Source organism: Protopterus annectens, chromosome 1.part2, assembly GCF_019279795.1.
Source record: "Protopterus annectens isolate FY-2018-M chromosome 1.part2, PAN1.0, whole genome shotgun sequence".
Lineage (NCBI taxonomy): Eukaryota > Metazoa > Chordata > Ceratodontiformes > Protopteridae > Protopterus > Protopterus annectens.
Window position 1 is genome coordinate 1,244,114,159 of NC_056727.1, and position 21,107 is coordinate 1,244,135,265.

General features: G+C 42.5%; 1 protein-coding gene across 1 annotated transcript in view; it reads right to left on the bottom strand.

Moving 5' to 3' along the window:
- ZMPSTE24 (zinc metallopeptidase STE24) overlaps positions 1 to 21,107 on the bottom strand; it is an 842,432-nt gene that overhangs the window by 585,916 nt on the left and 235,409 nt on the right. The window contains exon 5 of the mRNA XM_044060120.1: positions 3,508 to 3,660. Coding sequence (XP_043916055.1) covers positions 3,508 to 3,660 — 153 coding nt within the window. The remainder of the gene's footprint in view (positions 1 to 3,507; positions 3,661 to 21,107) is intronic.

Consider the following 21,107-nt stretch of genomic DNA (forward strand, 5'->3'; position numbering starts at 1 on the left):
TCTGGGCAGTTGTATTCAAGCTTGCACCCAGGAATGTAATTATTTGAGAGGGTACCAGTTGTGATTTCTTTTCGTTTATGGTGTGCCCTAGGCATGTTAGAAGCCTTTTTTTACAAATGCCAGATGTTGTAGAAGAGTGTCCTCGTCCTCTGCCTGAATTAGACAATCGTCCAGATAAGGATAAATTTGAATGTTTCTTTGTCTGCAAAATGCAATTACTGGTGCCAGGCACCACTTTGTGAAGACCCTGGGTGCAGCAGATAAGCCAAAGGGCAGTGCAGAGAACTGGTAATGCAAACAGCCTGCCTTTAAGCAGAGGTATATTCTGCAAGACTCCCTGATTGGGATATGCAGGTAAGCCTCTTTTACGTCTAGAGTTAACAACCAGGCATTCTTGCATAGCATAGGCAGTAGCTGTTGTAGAGTCAGCATCTTGAATTTTGGAATGTCCAGGAAAGTATTTAGAATGGATAAGTCCAGAATTGGACGCCATGATTGGTCTTTTCTGAGTACCAGGAAAAGTCTTGAATAAAAACCTTGCCCTTTTTCCTTTTCTGGTACTGGTTGAATAGCCCCCATATCCATGAGGGACAGGACTTGTTTCTGGGCCTCTGCCCACTAACTTGGGGGCAGGTCTGGCCATCCATTTGGAATTGGCAACGTGTGGAAATTAAACCTGTACCCCTGGGATACTATATTTAGGACCCACTTGCCCTGGGTAATTAGATGCCAATTTTGAGCATGAAATGCTAGTTTTCCTCCCAAAGGGGCTGTCAAAAGATAAGTGCTTGGAAATGGCAGAGGAAAGTCATTGAGACTGTTTACCGTAGGGTGGTGCTTTGCTACTTCCTGATTTGGAGGTGGAGGCACCTCATTGATTTGTCCTGTAAGATCCTTGTGACTGAAACCTGGAGCCTTTGGAGTGTCTGGGTTTGGGTACTGGAATGGACCAATTCTTAGTAGGCCAGTGCCTACTGAACCTGGGTGGCTGCACTTGCAAGAAATCTTTTACAGTTTGCATAGATTTAGCTTCGTCTTCCATCTTTTTTAAAACTTCTTCTGCCTCATTACCAAACAGACTGTCCTGCTGTAAAGGAGCATCCAACAATTTAGCTTTAACATGATCATGCAGATTTTTCTCCTTGAGCCAAGCATGCCTTCTTATCACAGATCCAGTTACGGCGGCCCTGCAAGAGGCCTCCAAGGAATCAAAACCACATTGCAAAATATGCTTTCCAACTTGTTCATCTGAATGCAATAAATCCTGTAACTCTATTTTCCACACAATCAGAAATCAACATCATTTTCTGTTTCAGTACGCCCATGACATGCTGTTGATATTTAAGCATATGAAATTGACAGTTTAAAGCCCTGATTGCCAGGGTTGCAGACGTATAAACCTTCTTACCCCATCTATCCAGCGCCCTGGAGTCTCTATCAGAAGGGGTAGGATTTTTAGCTGTAGAAGCCATAACACCCTTGGGACCCTGAGAAATAGTTTCAGGGTCAGCGGTAGGATTTTTGAAAAGAAACTTGTGGGAGTCAGGAACCCTGTAATATCTGTCTGGCTTACTAGGAGCCAGAGGCAGGGAATTGGGAGCCATGCTGGATTCTGAGAAAACATCAACAATGTCTAAAACAGGAGGTACAGCCAAAGGCCTATGTTCAGGAAGAAGAAAATCCCTAAGCCTCTTTTTGGATTCTGAAAAGTCCTGACTCTCCCAATGAAAATGTTCCCTTAAGGTATGCAAAGTCTCTCCAAAAGAAAAATCTTCAAGAGGAGAAGCAGAAGGGATGGATTCTTTTGCATCAGAGTCCTCATAAGGGGATATGGAAAATTCCTGATCAGAAGAGGAATCATCAGAAGAAATGGAAACCTGATCTGAAGATTCATAATCAGTGCCTTGCCTAGGCCTCTTAGGAGGAGGGGGTTGGGAACCCCTGATCAAGGTAATTAAATCCTCAGCCATTTTGATCATTTGTTTTTTTAGGCATAGGGGCCTGAGCACGTGGCTCATGTGTCAGTTCTTTAGACATAGTAGTTGGTTTTGGCCTTGTTTTTGATGATGGCGTCGGTTTAATATACAAATCTTTAGGCCTGAAAACACCCTCAGTAGCCAGTGCCTGCTCAGCGGCTCCGGACCCATCTAAGGGAGAGACATCCGCGGGTTCAATACTTGAAGAATCTCGCGGCATACCAGACTCCAAATGGGTCTCGGTAGAGGCCTGTGACTCAAACGTAGCGGGCATCAGGGGCTGCAAAAGCACCTCACTGAGTACCGGCGAACTAGCAACTAGCTTAGAAGAAGCTTCATCGGTTTTGGACCTCGACTGTCTTTTTCTTTGTGTTTTTTGTGAATTCCGGTAGTTGGATTGCTAACAGATGACATTTTCTGGATAGTTAAATCTTGAACCAAAGTATTTAGAAGCAAAAATATACAGACGCTTAATAGTGCGTTGGTTAAATTTAGCACAAAACCGACAGCAAGGCACGTTGTGGTCAGGGTCTAGGCAAGGAATACAGTACAAATGAAAATCCTTATGAGGTATTTGCTTCCCACAAGTAATACAATTACTAACTTTTACTGACATCCGTAAGGAGCAAGAAAAAGTTACCCCAACGGGGTACTTCGCTTTAGTTTGAAGACTTTGGTTCTGAAACTCGAAAACGAAAATTTCGGGAGTCGGCAGACTGGCACTTGCGAACTGCTTCTGCTTCGGGCACCGCGCGGCAAGAAAGACGGATTAAAATGGCGTCGGCTGCATGTTTTATACCCATGACGACCGGACGTCATGGAAGAGAAGACAGCAACCAACACAGGACCCAAGACTTTGTTATTCAGGCCGACTGAGGGCAAACCTGCCAGCAGATTACCCACATGTAATGACTGCAACAGTGAAACACGAAGAACATCTGCTGAAAACAAAATTGACTAATCAGACCAGATAAAGGTTAATGCGAACAGGAGTTGGTCACAAAAATGCTAGTGGAAAAAAAAATTCTGCCAAGCTGGCATACAGAGCTGGAAAAGAAATCCTTTCAGTACTTCTAATGCAAAACTGTTGAAATCAAACACATTAACTAGCCCTGAAAAATGTGGTACACACTTCCACACAGTTCACAGGAGAATGGATGAAGGCTGTTTTGTAAAGCTCTGACATGCATCAGTCTCCTTTCATTGGATCTGCAGCTGAGAACAGCTTGTCAAACTACACATGCTCCCAACAGGGCACAATAGCGCTTCTTTCCAAGTTTCAGTAATATGTATTCCAATGTTTTTCTCATTTCCCTGTAGCTTGACAATTTATATTGAGATAAAAATATTTTTATTCTTCCACACATCTATAACAGTACCTTAGGAGAGAGTAAAGGCTAGAGAAAGAGGTTAAAGTAGCAACAAAAAAGGACATATGTAAAGAGAAGGCTAGAGTAAATGGTGAAAATTCAAGATTTCAATCTCTGTATATAAAAAAAACTCTTCTACTTGCAACACAATGAATACTTACCAAAGAAACAACAAGCGTGAAAAGCCAAGCATAAATGAAGAAGTAGTCTCCTCCAATTTTGATGATATACAGCAAAAGTGAGGTAACTGGGAGCAAGATACACTGTGTTACCAAAAATTTTTTAACGGCATCTTTGAAGAAAAAACCCAGGGTCTGCATGAGAAGACAAATACAGATAAAATGCGGTTAAACAACAAGGTTATCTGAGCTGTATACCATATGCAAAAATAATGCATAATTTTAAACTAACCAGACAACAGTACCAGTAAATAAGGACAGGTTTATTGTGCAACTGACTATAGAAACCCAAAGTGCACAGATTTTCAATGTGACATGTTCAACATGATCATTGCTGCATTAATTATCGCACCATCATCATTCACAATATTTCAGTTAAAAGAATATGCCAGTCTCACTATCTTTTTCGCAGTCACACATTCATAGTGGAACAAGGCTGTAAGGGAAACAGTCAATAAGAAAGCAATCTCACAGCCGAGTTTTTCTCTGTGGTACCTAGAAAGTAGAGTAGTAATGGCAACAAATGCAGTTGGGGAAAGCCTAAACTAATCTAACAGATAAAACAGTATGGTACAATACTGACAGAATTTACCAAAAAAAAAAAAAAAAAAAAGGTACACACGCGTATTTACATATATGTATGTCTATGTGTATATATGTAAAATAGGTGCATCAGAAACTAATGAACAAAACAAGTACACATCACATTATACAATTGTTACCCAACACCCTCAAGAAACAAAACAAGTGGCAGGATCTAGGTATATACAGGGACCGCAGGCTCATTACCACATTCAAAACCAGGGGATACAAGGAGGAAGCATATCCTGTAGCAGATATCATACTATTTTAATATCTCAAAAGGAGCACTACTACACAACTGTACTATACTCATGGCAAGGATCACTGTGGCAGGAACATATAATTCAGAAGAGTACCACAAAAGGGTAACCTCAGATCACAGAAATGAGTGAATGTTCAAAAGCATACCCTGCTCTCTCTCTTGACTGGGCAGACAGTCAGCAGCTTCTGCAGAATGTATGTATGGACATAAATAAACAAAGCACATGCATTTTTAAAGAAGGTCTGCAGAGGTACCATACGAATAATCACAAGAATCTGGTTATCTGTAGGGTTACACATGTGTAAATCCTCTATCCAAACCTACCTTTTTCTCCATCATTTCAAAGAATGCATATGACCTCTTTTTAGACCAATCAGGTGTAGCTAAAGTCTATTGTAGTTGGATCCCTAACAGGAGTTTATACAGAAATCTGCTCTATTCTTAATCCTTAAACATTTGTTCAGCCTCTTTAGGACAGGTAATCACCACTCTGACTCTAAGGAGATGCATGAAAAAAATCCTCAAGTGAAGGTGGACAGCAAGTGTTTTGTACCACAGAACCTTAGCATATCTTATTTTTAGACAATGATAGCTTTTCCAATAATTTTTAAAAATGTTCTTATTAGAGACCAAAGTTTTCCCAAAATACCTGGGCAATACAGAAGTCAGAGTATCATCGCCCAAGTCAGTACCAGAATGTGCTACAAATGTATAACATTCATCCCATTCTAAACTAGTTTAGGAAGGAATACAAGGACACCTCTGCTTCTTGAAAAAGAAAATGGCAGAAGTTAATGCTTTAAGGTCTGCTGAAGACTAGAAAGGGGGCAGCACCCATCTGAATTATTTATGTGGATAACTGACAGTAAAAACAAACACCGACTGACATTTGGGTACTCCGGAGTCCTAAATGCACCAACACTGGGCTTTCAGGTACTGAACCATCTGTTCTCTCAAAATACAAGCTGTTGCAGAGTCAGTTGCCTGCTCTATCCGTGTCTAGGCCCATCATATCAGTATAAATATTGTAGAAAAATAAGTATAACCAAAACCAGGTTTTCAGACCCAGAATTATAGGTTACTATGCTAATGGCTCTAGGGCCTTTACAAGCCTAGCCATGTTATATCCATGCTCCCTAACTGACCTTGGTTAAATGGTCAGTATTTGCAGAGAGAGTATGATCAGCATTGACTGCCCCTGTCCATAAGGAACATAGGTGCCACCCCCTGGGTGAATTTATAGTCTCACCATCCAACTGTCTAGGTTAAGCTTGAATAGCATCACTGAGGAGCTCTGTTTCAGCTCACATGAACTGGGAGTTTATTCCAGAGGATCGGCAATCTCTGGGAGATGTACCCATCAATCCAGCATGTTCTGTTAACATTATAGGCTAGGTTGAGATCTCGGGAGCAAGTGACTCTTGTCCCATTTGATTTGCGGATGTGCAGAATTTCCATTAGGGCAGGGTCAGAGACTGCTCTACAGGCCAGGAACAAGTCACCTCTCAGCATCCTTGGGGCTTTCAGTCTTTCCCTGTGGGTAGTTTGAATTTTCTTGACGAGAAGCCTCTGTGGTCTCTCCAGCTACTGCAGACGTCTGGTGAGGTATATGCAAAAAGGAGCCTTGTTGTCTAAGTGGTTTGATGAGGGTCGAGTACAGAGGAGTTATAAGATCCTTAGTCTTGAATGCAATACCCTTACTTAAGAGATGCACAATGTAAAAGGCTTTCTTTACGACTGTGGACACATGCTGATCGAAGTTTAGATTGCGATCAACCTGTGTTCCCAAATCTCAACACCACTGGGTTTGAGCTTACGGGGGTGTTGTCACTATTGTAATTTGCAGGGACTTCAGCTTTGCCAAAGGGGACAATAATGCACTTTTTTTTTTGCATTTAGCTTTAGCCCATGGCTTTGGCAGCAATCAGGTCTGTGTTAGCCCCTTTTTTAATATGTTAACATTGTTTGGGGACTCAATGGATTGCACCCGGTTTGCAATTATCGGCAAACTTGGTAAGCCACAGGCCATCTGCTTTCACCTGGAATTCTGAGAAATTGATTCCAAACAGAAGAGGGCCCAGCACAGATCCCTGTGGTACGTCACTAGTAATTTATCTACTGGTAGAGGTGGTATCCCCAACATTGACAGTATGCGTTCTGTCGTGAGCTAGCTGGCTACCCATCTAGTGACGTATGGGTTAATCGCTCGCTGGGAAAGTTTCTCTATGATACCTCAAGTAGGGGGTTGTGTCAAAAGCTTTGGCTAAGTCAAAATAGACAGTATGTACTGTTCTGCCTTCATCCCAGGCTTAAGTAACATTCTCAAAGTAGTCTATCAGGTTCAATAAGCATGATCTACCCTTAAAGCCAAACCGGGTTTAACAGGACAAGAGTTTGAAGGTCACCTATGTATTTGTTGATAAGGTCCATCATGAGTCTTTCCATGGCCTGCAGATAAGGCTGGTTAGTCTCATGGGTCTATAGTTCCCAGGGTCAGCTGATGGACCCCCTTTGCACAAATGGATTAGTGTTCCTGTTCTTCACTCTGCTGGAACAAAGCTAGTGCTCAGGCTGAGGTTAGTGTGTGCGCCAAGTGGCTCCGGTATGTCTTTAGATTGTTTAGTAAGCAGCCTGGGATGTTACCTGGTCCCATAGAGGCTGTGTTTTTGCCCTTGGAGAGAGTAGATATGACCTGCTCTTTGGAGATACTAGGCAGAGGATTGCTGTCAGTTATGCTTTGGGGTATGGCTGGTGGGGGGGGGGGGGGTGAAGTTTGTGCCAAATCTGTCACCTCGCAGGTTGGCAATTTCCTTCTCAGATTCAGTGCAAGAGGTACCGTCCACTATAAGTTTGGCATATAGTTGGTCACTCCCTTTTACATTTCAGACATAGCTAAAGAATGCCTTATGATTATCCTTAGCTAGGGAGAGGACTTTGCAAGATGTCTAATTTGATTGTTCAAGCTGTGAAGGTTATTATTCTGCTAAGTAACTTCCCTCTTGTTCTTACACATCAGTTTCTTCCTTTTGTTATGCAATCTGTTAACACTTGAGGTCCACCAGGGTGGCCTGTTTTTTCAGGAGGATCTGGTTTTGATCTGGTCATGTACAGCAGAGTCTACACAGTTGTTGAGGTGGTTATACAGGGCATTTGTGTACTACTCTTCATAGGAGTAATTGTTGGCTGTGTTAGCAGGGGGGGTTGAAATTTTTTATACCATTGCCTAGTAGGCTGTAGTTTGCTTTGGAGAAATTTTTCAGTTTTTTTGCTCTTGTGGGGGTGCCAGGACTGATTACTTGAGATAGATTTCATGGCCTGACCTTACCAGGGAGGGCAACACACAACGGGTTGTGCAGTGACCACCCCAGGTTTGTGAGTACTATGTCCAAGACAGACTAGCTGCTTCATGGCATTTGTATTGACAAAGTCCAGGAAACACAGGGCAAGCAAGTTTGTGCTTGTGTATGTCACCCAATCGATGGAAGGAGAGTTGAAATCTCCCATGACCAAAGTGTTTGGCTACACAGTGACTCTTAAGTCCAGATAGATGGGGTGCTTCTCTTGGTTCATGGTAGGGTACCTATAGCGAACAATCATGTGGGTAGGGTGTTTTACCTATAGTTACTTGGACTTGGAATAGCTCAAGACAGTCATACTGTTTAACCAGTCTCGAGGTGTATTTGGCTTTAATGAAGATGGATACTCCTCCACCTTTGGTTCTTCCACACTCGTTTTGTAGTCTGAACACGTGGAAGGCATTGTAAACTTGCACGGCCAGCATGCTCTCTGCAGCCTTGAACGATGTCTAAATGAGTGCACAGATGTCAACATCTTCCAAGGTAAGGAGTGCTTCCAGGGAGTGCAGTTTCCTGTTTAGGCTCCTAACATTAAGCAGCATAACCTTGAGTTGGTCTCGTGTGGATTTTTTTACGTCAGAAAGTTTGTTTTGACATTGTCAAAAAAGAACACTATGGGGCGGCAAGCGCCTTTGCCAGTATCCAAAAGTCTACAGGAGACAGGTAAAGACCATCTCTGGCATAGCAGCATGGTCTGTCATCCATGTCTTCCCAGTCTGACAGAGTGTGGATCCACCTGGATTGACACCAGAAGCTAAGTCAATTGAAATCAATCACCGTCTATATTGTGGCACCACCCAATCAGAAGTGATGACAGCTTGTCTCATCTTGAGGCCTAAAAGACTGAAGCCCAGAATGGGAAAATGCCTTTTTGCAATAAGAAAACATTCTTCTGGCACAATTTTGACCATATCTTTGTTAGTAAAACAGCCAATCAATTCATCTTCTCTCAGAACCTCTTTTAAAGGAGAGCAATGACGGGGAGAAAAGCCGACTCTCAGCAGATACACTTCAATGAAGTGGGCAAAACTGTCTTTAAATCAGCTGCAGCAGGATAAGCAAACTCACTTGACTTACCAGGACAAGTCCCATCAGTCAGCATTACCAGCCTCTGACTGACACTTGGGAAAACCTCTGCATTGTCAGATTTTTTTTTTTTTTTTTTTTTTTAAATGCTGTCGCTGGAAGACTGTTCCCCATTCTACTTTTTGATAAATTAAATTTACTTTTAATGCCAGAAGATGTACAGGAAAACAAGCTAAGGCTAATAGTTTCCTATCTTCTCATAAGCCTCGCAAATTTGTCACCATATGAAAGGTTACCTTATTAAGACTAGCATAACATGCACAACTGCAAATGCTGAAATCTTTCATGAGCTTCTGATGCCCACGAGTGCAACTGTTAGCAAACACTGTGGAAATGACACAAGACAAACATTAATCAAATTAAAACTAACCAATAAAGGATATAAACCATGAATACTGTCAAACAGTAAGGCCTCAGAAAAGAACCAATGAGATCACAAAGCTAGCAAATTAACCTGTTCATTTACTTCAAGCAGTAAAAAGTATTATGAAGGGCACAGAGCTTCCTCTTTATAGTCAAGTCCTCCTAACTGCCATGGTATGAGATTACAGCCAAATGTTCCTAGGGACATTTGACTGCAAAATGCATCCAATAAGAGAACATTTCCTCTGCAGAACCCTAATTATGAACCTCCTGCAAACATGACTAAAAAACACTGTTTTCTCAAGTTTGTTTATTCACCACTGCTATTATAGCATGAAGAGAGACTGTCTATTCACAATGCCAAAGATCTGGGTTCAGCTGATGGCCCAATCATCAGTAGGTCTGTAAGAGAATCTGGTTAGAGGCCTAAAATGACTCCTTGCAACTGCAGTGATGACATCCAAAGGAAGAATGTGTAAATAAAGAATGCTTGTGGGTGCATAGATTCATTCTCCCAGATCTGATATACAGGAATATGGACTGTAACTGACAGTGTCAGGCAGTCATGCCTTAAAGGGAAGAGTAACACAAGCATGCCAACACCTAAACATGCCCTCAAGATATTACATTAAAGTGGATGCCACCCCATCCCACATAGCTGCAAATGGGAGAGTCCTACAGGTGACAGCTGAACTCCATATAATCAGCACAAACTGGGGAAGTAGCCAAGAGTGATATTAAGTAAACAGCTTATTTGTTTGTTAAGTACGATTCAGTAAGCACAATTGGATTTTTTTCCAGGGCTGTTTATCCAGGAGCACTAATCTGTTTTGAGACCTACTCGGATTTTACAAAGTACAAGTGGTGAGAGGGAACCAACTGAGTTCAAGATGAAGCTTCTCGGTACATCATTTTTAACACCATGTACTACTCTGCCTGACCACATAACGTCAAATCCAAAACATCAGAACCATGAGCCAAGAATCTTTTTTACATATTTACCACAAATAATTGAACTTTTAAAAATAATGAAGACATGAAGACGCAAGGAGGAACTTTAGTATTATGAAAAATTGCCACCGTTAAAGATTTCTGAACAGGTTAATAAGACAAGAAAAAAATGTTCACAAGAAGCTAGCATTCATTTTATTCTGCCACAATAATGTAGTGTAAAAAAAAAAAAACAAAAAGTGGGCTTTTACCAGGCACTCTGGTGTCCTCTGAAGTGGTAAAAATGAAAATGATATACTTACCATAAAAACAGATCCGTGTTGTCTTATTTTCATCTGGGTCAAAATGTGGGTTGTTGGATCTAACCTCAGTGCCTTATACCAAAGCACTGGATCAGAGAGTTCTGAACCTCCCCTACCCACAATTTCTCTCTCCTGTCTGAATCGTCTCAGATCGAGTTTGCTAGATTACCTCCATTGGTGACAAATTATGCAGGAAAGAAAAAGGGAGCGAAAAACAGAAATCACTACATAACCCAGGTGGTCTGTCCAATTCCCAGAAGGAATAAGTGACATACTTGGCATTGAGGAAGGCTGCAGAGGAGGTGAACCAGATGAAAACAAGATGACATGGATCCATTATTGTAGTAAATACATAACTTTCGTATCCGATGTGGTCTATTTTCGTGTGATTCAACGTGTGGAAAAGATTCCCAAGTTACCTGACAGGAATCTGGGTGGACTCAAGAAGGCCATTCCTGAGTATGGCATAGCCAAAAGATGTGTGAATCCTAGACTACACATCTAACTTAAGAGATACAAAGGAATGAGTGAAGACTAAGTTGCTGCAGCGCATACGTCACTGATTAACAGCATTTACAAAGAGTGCTTAAGTTGCCACAGCCCTGGTAGAATGAGCCGTAGGCTTTGATTTTTAAGACATGCCTCTACTTATAAACAAATGAAATGCAGTCTACTAGCCATTTTGAAAAGGTTACTTTAGAGAGAGAGACTGTCCAGGCTTTGTTTTGGAGAAGAATACAAACAGATCTAACTTTCTGAAAGTCTTAGTATGATGGAGAATGAATCTGAATAGTTTATGGACATCTAAGGTATGCACAGTATAGTCTCCTTCATTAGTAAAATTTGGAAAAAATACCAGCAACTCAAGCTGTTGGTTCAAATTAGATTCCAAAGCTACTTTGGGAAGAAATGAAGGATTTGTTCTCAGCGACAATCTATTCTTCTGAAAAGTAAGGAAAGGAGATTTGCAAGAAGGTGCCTGTGATTCTTACACATTTTGTAAATGTAATGGCAAACAGGAAAACAGTTTTCCATGATAGAAACTTTAGATGTACTGATGCTGCTCACTCAAAGGGTTTTTGAATTAGTGATTGCAGTAAAATAGTAATATCCCAGGGAGAGAATGGATCATGAACTGGTGGTCTCAACAAAAAGGTTCCTCTAAGAAGGCTTAGATCACTCTGAGGGAAGCAATAGATGCATTGTTGAGCCCTATGTGAAATTTTGAAATGGTGGCTAATTGGTCTTTTATTGTAGAGTAATTTGAACCAGCCTTGAATAGTTCCAATAAAAATTCCAAAAATTCAGGTAAGGATACTGAAAAGGGATCAAATCCCTTTGCAGAGACCCAAACAGAAAAACTCTTCCATTTGCTTTTGTAAATCTTCTTGGTTAAGCCCCTTTGAGAAGAACATGTGATGTGGACCACTGGGAAAGAAAGCCTGGCATCTCCAAATGTTAAAACTGAAGAAACCATATGGTCAGTTTTAGGGCCTTGAGATTTGGTATAGGTAGCCCAGATGAGTGAGTGACTGAGGAGATTTGGAAATGCATCCAAAACCCTTACTAGGTGTATCAGATAAGGCCAAAGAAAGGGGAGCCATAACTGCAGAGGCCAGAAGGGGGCAAGGAGGAATACCCTGGTCTTGCACTACATAGCTTTTTGAAAGAACTTGGTGATAAGAGGAAAGGCATAAATGAGACTTGGGGGCCAAAGATAGACTACAGCATTGCTCTGAGACTGTCCCTGTGAAGGATGAGGGTGAAGTAACTTCTGCATTTGTTGAGGTAAGAAGCAAAAGGACAGCAGCAAGGTGGCCCCAGTGGCTGAAAATCTCCACTGCCACTGTTCTGCTGAGTGACAGTAGTATAGTTCTGCTCAATTTGTCCGCTAGAATACTGGACATCCCAGGTATATGTGCTGCTACCAGCAAGTGGTTTGAAAACATCGCCACTGCCAGACTCCCATGTATTCCTTGGCAAAGAAGGTACAATTGCATTCCACCTTGTTTGTTGATGTACCAAACCACCAACATGTTATCAGAGTGCATGGCAATCACATCCTTGGGTAGGGGGTCGTGAAATGCCTGCAATGTAAGGAGGACCACCCTCAACTCCAAGACATTTATGTAAAGTTTGGCCTCTACTGATATCACATTCCTTCAACTGTCTTCCCTTTGAAATGCCCTCCCCACCCAAGAAGTGAAGCATCCATGGTGACTGAAGCTTTGGGAGAAGGGTGACAGAAAGGTCTGTCCTGAGGGATTGTGTTGGATGAAATACACCACTGAATATGGTTCTCTGCAGACCTGAGTCAGGTGACTCTTGTTGCAAATAGGATATAGCTTTTGTGACCATTGTACAGCTAGTGTCCACTGTAGATCTCTCGTGATATCTGGCCAAAGGAACCAGAGTTATAGTTTTATTTGACATTTCTTGACCGGGATAGCCCGACTAGTTAATACCGTTTTTCAGCGGAGCCCAAGAAGAAAAGCTCCACAGGTATACATACACTAAAATAATACAAAAGTTTTGACTAGAAATTATAATCAATTGCAACACAAAGCCAGTAATGCATTAGTTGTTCCAAATCAGTTTATATAGACAACTAAACAATAAAACAACAATATTCAGACAATTAGGTGTTAAAAACACCACTATTTACATGATAATTCAATTATGCTCAACAGTAAAAAGGATAGTAAAGTCATACTTTTAGAAGAGGCCATTAGTCCTAAAAGTCGCTGAATGAGTACAGCTTGGAGCCAAGGATGTTTCATTACTTGGAGGGCTACCGACCTTAAGGATTAGATGCGTGTCAGGGGAAGTTTTGCCATCTTATTTACTGTGCTTATCTGGCAGCCTATGAATTGCATGATCTGAGAAAGAGAAAACTTGCTTTTGTTGAAGCTTACTGAAATACCCAACAGAGTTGCTAAATATAGAAGAAATGACTGATGTTGCCATAGTAGACCCCTGGAGATAGCAGTCAGAAGCTAACAGTCTAAATATGGGAAGACCTGGATCTCTTGCAACCTGAGGTAAGCTGTGACAGCTGCCATTATCTTGGTTAACACCTGGGAGGCTGTGGTGAGACTGAATGGCAGTGCTCTGAACAGATACTGCCTGGCTTCCATCTGAGAACAGATGAATCTCGTTAACTGCTTCCGGATTTTGATATGATGGTAGGCGTTCTGAAGATCGATAGAGTGCATCCAATTGTACTTCCTCAGCAGAGGTAGAATGGACTGTACTGTGATCATCTGGAACTTGTCTGTTTTACAAACTGACAGACTGCTGACATCCAATATTGGTCTGAGGTCCCCTATCTTTTTTGGAACTAAAAAGAACCTTAAATAGACTTCACATCCTTGTTGGTCTTGGGGGACCAGTAGGATGACTCTTGTCCAGAAACCTTGTAAACTCTGTTGCTGCTGACTCCAAATGAGAGTATTGAGTCTCTTTTGTTTTGTCTTTGGGGATTCTAAAAAGTGTACAGTATAACCTCTAGTAATGATCCACCTATGAATCGGAAGTTATATTTTGCCAAGTTAGAAGGTGTAAGGAGAAGCGTCACCTGACTGCCTCTAGAATGCAGCAGTCCAGTAGGCATTCAGGGATGCTGATAAGCTTTCTCTAAGAAAGGTCCACGGAAACCTTGGTTCTGCAGAATGCATCTACCCCATGGGTGACGCCCCATGGCACTGCCTCTGCGAGGTCGTCTCCAGGAATGTCCTGGTGAAAACCTTGTGATTTCTTGAATTGCAAGTTATGTACTCACCATGATTACTAGGAATCTGTGTTGTACATTTTCATTCTTCCTCACTTATGGGTCCGGATCCAATCCTCGTATCTAACTCTCAAGCTCCTCCCTCTACCCATAATGCTATACTCCATACTTATTGCTTCAGATTGACTTTGCTGCTCTTTTTCCCCAATAGCAGAAGAGAAACATATAGTCAAATATAAAAAAAAGACATGGCTCAAACCTGGAACTGTAAGTTCCAAACACGGTCAAATAGGTCCTTCCAGAAGAAAAATGGATGGGAGGAGAGTTGAGGAAGAATAAAAATAGACAACACAAATGCCTAGTTATGGTGAGTACAAAATTCAAATCTGATTTTGTCCTTTTCATTCTTCCTCACTTATGAGACAGATTCCCCAGCTATGACGACCTTGGGAGGCCCTCATAGGTTCATAGGTTCATAGGTTCATAGGTTAGTACTAGGCTAACTGCCCTTTTGGGCCATTTGAAGCCTAGCCAGTTACCCCATGTGAGAATCAAACCATGCACCTTGTGTCTTTAAGGTAAACTCCTTAACCATTATGTCATCCTCCCATGGAAGGATATATTCTGGAGTACTGCCAAAGCAAAGGAGGCTCAACTTCTAGATATGCTGTCCAATTTGTAATGTGAACCAAAAGTATGAGTCTTGAACCATACAGCTGCTGCATAAATGTCATCAACAGACACCCTTGACCAAAAAGCAGATGAAGTAGCTATGGACCTACCTAGCTGAATGACCTCAGGGAGGTTTTGGTAATGTCAAACCCTTCTGAGGGTAAATCCATGATACAGTCTGTAATCCATTTAGCTAGGGTAACTTTAGAAAATGGTTGGCCTAGGCAATTTGGAGAGAAAGATACAAAAAGCTGGCCTAACTTTCTAAACTGTTTTGTCCTGTGAAGGTAAAAACATAGTGATGTCCACGAACATGTACTCTCCTTTACTGGAAAATTTTGGAAAGAAAACTGGCAAGTGAATGGATTGATTGATTTATTTTCGGAAGCCACTTTACATAAGAAAAGGGTTTGTCTGCAGGGAAAGCCTATCTTTATTAAAAACAATGCAAGGGATTTTTGCTGAAAGAGCCTGGAGTTCAGGTATTCCTTTTGCCGAAGTTAAGCTACCAAGAAAACAGTCTTTCAAGACAGAAATTTTAGATCAGATTTGTCTGACGGTTCAAAGAGGTTTTGTGTTGAACCTTCAAATACCGCAGTAAGATCCCAAGGTGGCAAGGTATCCTTTACCAGAGGTTTCAAAAGAAAAATGCCTTTCAAAAATGCTTTACACAATTTAGAGGAAACTAAGGAAAAAGATGTATTCCCTGTGTGGAAATTCAAAACTACTGCCAACTCTGTGGAGAAACTAGCCCCATCTTTGAAAACAGTTGTCAAAAAATGAATACCAGAAATTGGTGCAGAAAAGGGATCACTTTCCCTATCCATGCAGTCAGCCTGAGGGCTTGAATGATGGTGTGTTGAATCACAGACGGGTGAGACAGGTGATCCCGAGTAGGCTCCAGTATCCATGGAGGATAATGAAGATGACACCATAGAAAAGGGAACCATACTTGCTGAGACTAGAAGGGGGCAATGAAAAGAACTGAGCTCTTCAGTCTATTTGCTTTCTGTAAAAATCTTGGAATCAGAGGAAGAGGATGATAAGCATAAAGGAGACCAGAGGGCCAAGCCTTAAGAAGAGTTCCTGAGGGGGGATCAGACCAAAGTACTTGCTTCACTTGTTAAGAGGACTGACAAATAGGTCACTGCAAGGTTGGCCACAAAGCCTGAAGATCATACACTACAGACTAGTTGAGAGACCACTCATGAGGCATCGAGATGGATCTGTTTAGTTTGTCCGCAAGCACGTAGGCTTTCCCTAAAATGTGCGTCATAATCAGAAAGCTGCCTGATGAGATTGCTCATTCCCAAATCTTCATGGCCTCTCTGGAAAGGGGACAAGATAGAGTTCCTCCTTGCCTGTTGATGTACCAGACTACAGACATATTGTCAGTCTAAACTGCAACAGCCCCCAAAGGAAGAGCATCTTGAAATGCCTACAACGCTAAAAGGACTGCTCTCATCTCTAGGACACAGACATGCAAGTTGGTCTCTTGGGTGGGACCACGTGCCTTGGACAGTTCTTCCCAAGAAATGCCCCCTCACCTCAGTTAAGAAGCATCCATGGTCACTGTGGCTACTGGATGCGGTAGAACAAAGGGTCTGCCCAGAAAAAGGTCTTCCAATTGCATCCACTAGCAAATGTGTTGCTTGCAAATCGGGGTGAGTTTTACTTGAAAAGAGAGGGGTTGAAATAGAATGGACCACTATACAGCTAGAGTCCACTGTAGAACCAATACAAGAAACATGCAAGAGGGGGTAGTATTATGGCAGCTAACATGGACTAGAGTGCTTGAAGCACTAACCTTGTTGGAGGAGATGGATGAGAAAGGATAGCCTGAACCCGGTTTCTGATGGAAGTAACGCAGTGGAGCGGTAAAGATGCTATCTATGTAGTTGTGTCCAAAATTGTCCCGTTGAATTCCAGGCTCTGGAACTGGTGCAAGTTTTGATTTTGCAAGACTTATCATAATGCCCAAAGTGCTGCAAATCTGGAGCAAATAGTCCCTTGCATGTTGAAGTTGATGCTTGGAGGGGATGGTAAGAAGCCAGTCGACTAGATATGCAAACACCTGGATTCCCTTCAGTCTCAAGTGGGCTGTGACTATTGCCATGCATTTGGTAAACACTCTGGGAGCTGTGGCGCGTCCAAAAGGCAGAGCTCTGAATTGGAAATTAATATCTCCAAGCCAAAACCAAAGATCTCTTCTGGATCGGCTGTCTATTTTGATGTGATGGTACACATCCTGAAGACTTAGAGAGCACATCCAATCATCCTTGTACAGAAATGGCAAGATGAACTGAACCTTGATCATTCAGAACTTCACTTTCTTTAGATACTGATTTAGTTTGCTTACATCCAAAATGGGTCCGAGGTCACCTGTTTTCTTTGGCAATAAAAAGTGTGAATAAGTTCCAAATCCTATCAGGTCGGGTGAGACCTTCTGGATGACTTTTTCCTAGCAGCTTTTGCATTTCTTGTGCTTCGACCTTCCTCTGATTGGGTGAAATGTCGGGAAGTTTCTTCCTTTGAGAATGAAGAAGAAAGGAAAATGGTATGCAATAATTTCCAAATATTATTCTTAGCACCCACAAATTTCTTGTGATGTTTGTCCAGATGTCTAGGTGTAAAGAAAACAGACTTCCCTCTCCCTCAAGAGTTGGACAGTCAGGCAGCACTTCAGGGGTACTGATAGGGCCTGTCTGAAAGAGAATCTCTAAAGCCCTGGTTCTACGGGCCGCCTCTAACTCTAGGGCAACAGCTGCCATTATTTCCCCTTCTGCCTCTGGAGAAATTGTCCCCATGAGAATCCTAAAAAGGTCCCAGAGATTCATGGAAGCACATTTTGTTACCACCTCTCTGGCTTGAAGAGAAGGTCTACTGAGGCATAGAAAACTTGATCCCAATGGCAGACAGGATCTTTCCTTCTTGTTTACTTCTGTAAGACTATCTTTTACTGATGGCCCAAACAAGGAAGTGCCTACCATCAAATGGGGCATTAACAAAGGATGTCTTAAGGGCTCTGCAAAGTCAAATAGATGCAGCCAGGTGCATCTCCTGAAACAGCTGCTTGTGAGGTCCCTGCAGCTGTGTGAGAGATTAACCTCATTTAAGCATCTGAAATGGATTAAGAGTGGCAACTTGAGAGAAAGCCTTTTTGAAATCCTCGGCAGACGTGGACTCAGGGTATTTGACAGTTCTTTAGTCATCTCGCTCTGAAGCCTAGTAAAGTGTGCCAGATAAAGAAGAGACCTCACAACAAAAGTAGCTGAGGCGAACACTCTTTCCAAATATGTCCAATGATCTGAACTCCCTGTTAGGGCGACTGACAGAAGAGCTCTGTTCTGCTAGTTCTTTCTTAGTGGCTGCCGCCGCCACCACCACAGCATCAACAAGGACTCCTTTGCTCCGGGGGGGGGGTCTGTCTCCAGTTGGGGCACTTAGAAATCTGCTCAACAGTATCTGGCCCCTTCCATGCCCAGTGGGAGCCCAGATCAACAAGTTCATCCATCGGGGGGTTACCCAAGATGTAGATGGGCCAGAACCAAAAGCCTCTAACACCACCGATTCTTTGGGTGAAGGGGTTGGGATGGCCAACCACCCTTCTGCTTCAGGATCTCTAGAATATCTCCAAAAAAGATGTCATCCAGTGGTGATCTGGAGAATCCCTCTCCTCCATCAAAATCAATGTCTTCCACGAAAAAGACTCCATGGGGGAGTCCATGTGTCTCCTCTTACATGTTCTCTTCTGGGGAACCTCTTCCATGGGATGTTCTGGAGAAGTGTTGGAATAGAGGGGAAGTTCCTTTACTGGAAGTGACTGGAGACTAATTGGAAATGGCTGTCCCTATGGAATAGGTCTGATAAATTCAAAGCTTGGACCCGATGAGAGAAAGTGGGTAGGATCTGAAACATGAGAACACTATTCTCCCTAACTAGAAAAGGCCCTTTCCACCACCTTGAAGGGTGAGGGACCAGAAGAAGCCCTGACCCACTCCCTCGTGGGCTGAAGCTTCCAAAGAAGCTAGACCAAGGTCACCCCAGATCCAAGCCTCAAGGGGAGATCTGGATCCAAACTATCAAGAGGCAAAGCTCAGAAGGGAAGGGATGGATCTGGATCTGAAATAAAAATGGGACTGAGCCTACCCTCCTCAGATCTAATGCCAGCACTTTCAGCTCTGAGTGTATCGGAGAAGAACCAGTTAAAAAAAAACAGATGGAGTGGAGGAGGAAACTTTCCTTGGATCCAACACAGAGCCTCTCAAGGATCTCAGATCCAGGGCTTCAAAACCACTGGACAGATCGAAGGTGGAGAAATAAGAGCCTTAGATGTGACAGGCATACTCACGAATCTGGTAGGGGACAGAGCTTGTAAGACTCGCATCTGGATCTGAGCTCTGAGAAACTTTCACATCATCTTATCCACATCTGCTTCTGACAAGCTTCTGAAGGACCTACAAGAAGTGGTGGATGTGGGCATGGAATGCTTCTTAGGAGTATGGAGAAACTAAGCAAGTAAAGTGGGCGAAATTGGATTTAAAACATATTCAGTTGTAGTACTCCTAAAGGAACTACACAGTTTCAGATATGATGACTCGGGATCTGAAGGGATATCTGGTGGACTAATTGTAATTACAGTTAGGGCCGAAGCCTTAGGATCTGAAGGCTTCAGACCTGAATGTCAAGATGTCTTCAGACCCAGGGAAGTTGGATCAGAGTGTCTCCTTGTCTTGACTGGTGACTTTTGACAAAGACCTAGGAAACCTCAAAGAACATTTACTGTGGTCCAGAGAAACAGACTTGCTCGTTTTGGAGGGAGTTTGAGCCCCTGGAGTTGTAGGAGGAGGAAGACCCCTTAAAATAAGCATTTCTTCTGTCCGCCAAGGATCTAAGATTAAAGGTATTGTAGATCCTATACACCATGTCCAAGTGCCCAGCCCCCAGACAATAAACACACTCCTTGTGATCATCTGACCTGTCCCTACAGGAACTGCATTTTTTAAACCCTGTAGGTTTGTTCTACATAATGGAGGAAATGGAGGACAAACACAGTAGGGAGGAGAAAAATAATATTTATATAATGGGGAAAAATACAGGAAAGACTACCAACTATGGTAGAAGCAAAAAATACTCTAAGGTAAAAGGGTACGGAAAGAGAAAAGAATACCAACAGTATAACAGAAAAATCTACTGTAAAACATTATGGAGAAAGGAAGAGGAGGAAGAAAAAGTTCCTAATGAACAGCGATAATTAGACGGAGAAGGGAGGAGGAAGGACAGAAACAAGGGTTTTACTCACAAACAACCTAGTTGAATTCACTCAAGAGTGGAGGCCATGTCTGTTTGCAAAGGGGGCAAATGAGATATGAAGCAATTGGGATGGAGTAGGGCATTATGGGTAGAGGGAGGAGCTTGAGAGATGGACCCAATGTCTGGTAAATGAGGCAGAGTCAGATCAAAGTATCAGATCCAGACCCATAAGTGAGGAAGGATGAAAGGGGCAACATTGGATCCACATTTTTCTTCCTCCTCTTTGATTACAGGAGAAGGATCTTAGAGGAGTTGAAAAACAGATTCTTATGGAACATAAGGTCTTATATCAGCTTGCTCATGCCTGGTAAGAGTTTCCTTTACTTTTGGTCCAAATAAGGTGGAGCCATCATAAAGGCATTCATGAAGGACATCCTAAAGCCTTCTGTGATATTGCAGAGCCACACACAGGCATGACGCCACATAGCAAATACCTGTGCTGGCTGCTCGTGCTGTACCGTCTGCTGTGTTAGACAGCAGTCTCATGGCCACATTCGAGGAAGACTGCAGGGTAGATAACTAGGCATCCACTACCTTTTGGAATCCGATGTTTAAGTTACTTGCCAGGGAATTTGAGAGCTCCTTGATCAGATCCTGCTAGAAATGTGTCAGGTGTGCCAGACTGAGTGCAAATGGTGCCGAAGTACAAGTCCGTTTCCCCAGTCTGCCCCATGCCCTAGACTCCCAGTTAGGGGATGAACAGAGAAACTTTCATTGGAGAGTTCCTTTTTTGTGGCTACTGCTACCATCATGGCATCTACAGGGGGATCATTGACCCAATGTCTTTGGGGCAACTAAAATCTTATGTTTTTTGTGGGAATGGGCTCTGCCACATCAGGTTCCTTCCAAGCTTTCTAAGTGATGAGGACAACTAAGTCATCAGGGGGTGGGACCACCCAGGGCACTGAAGGGACGGACTCAAAAGCTTCAAGAAACACCAACCCAGAAGGAGCTTCAGTGGGCCA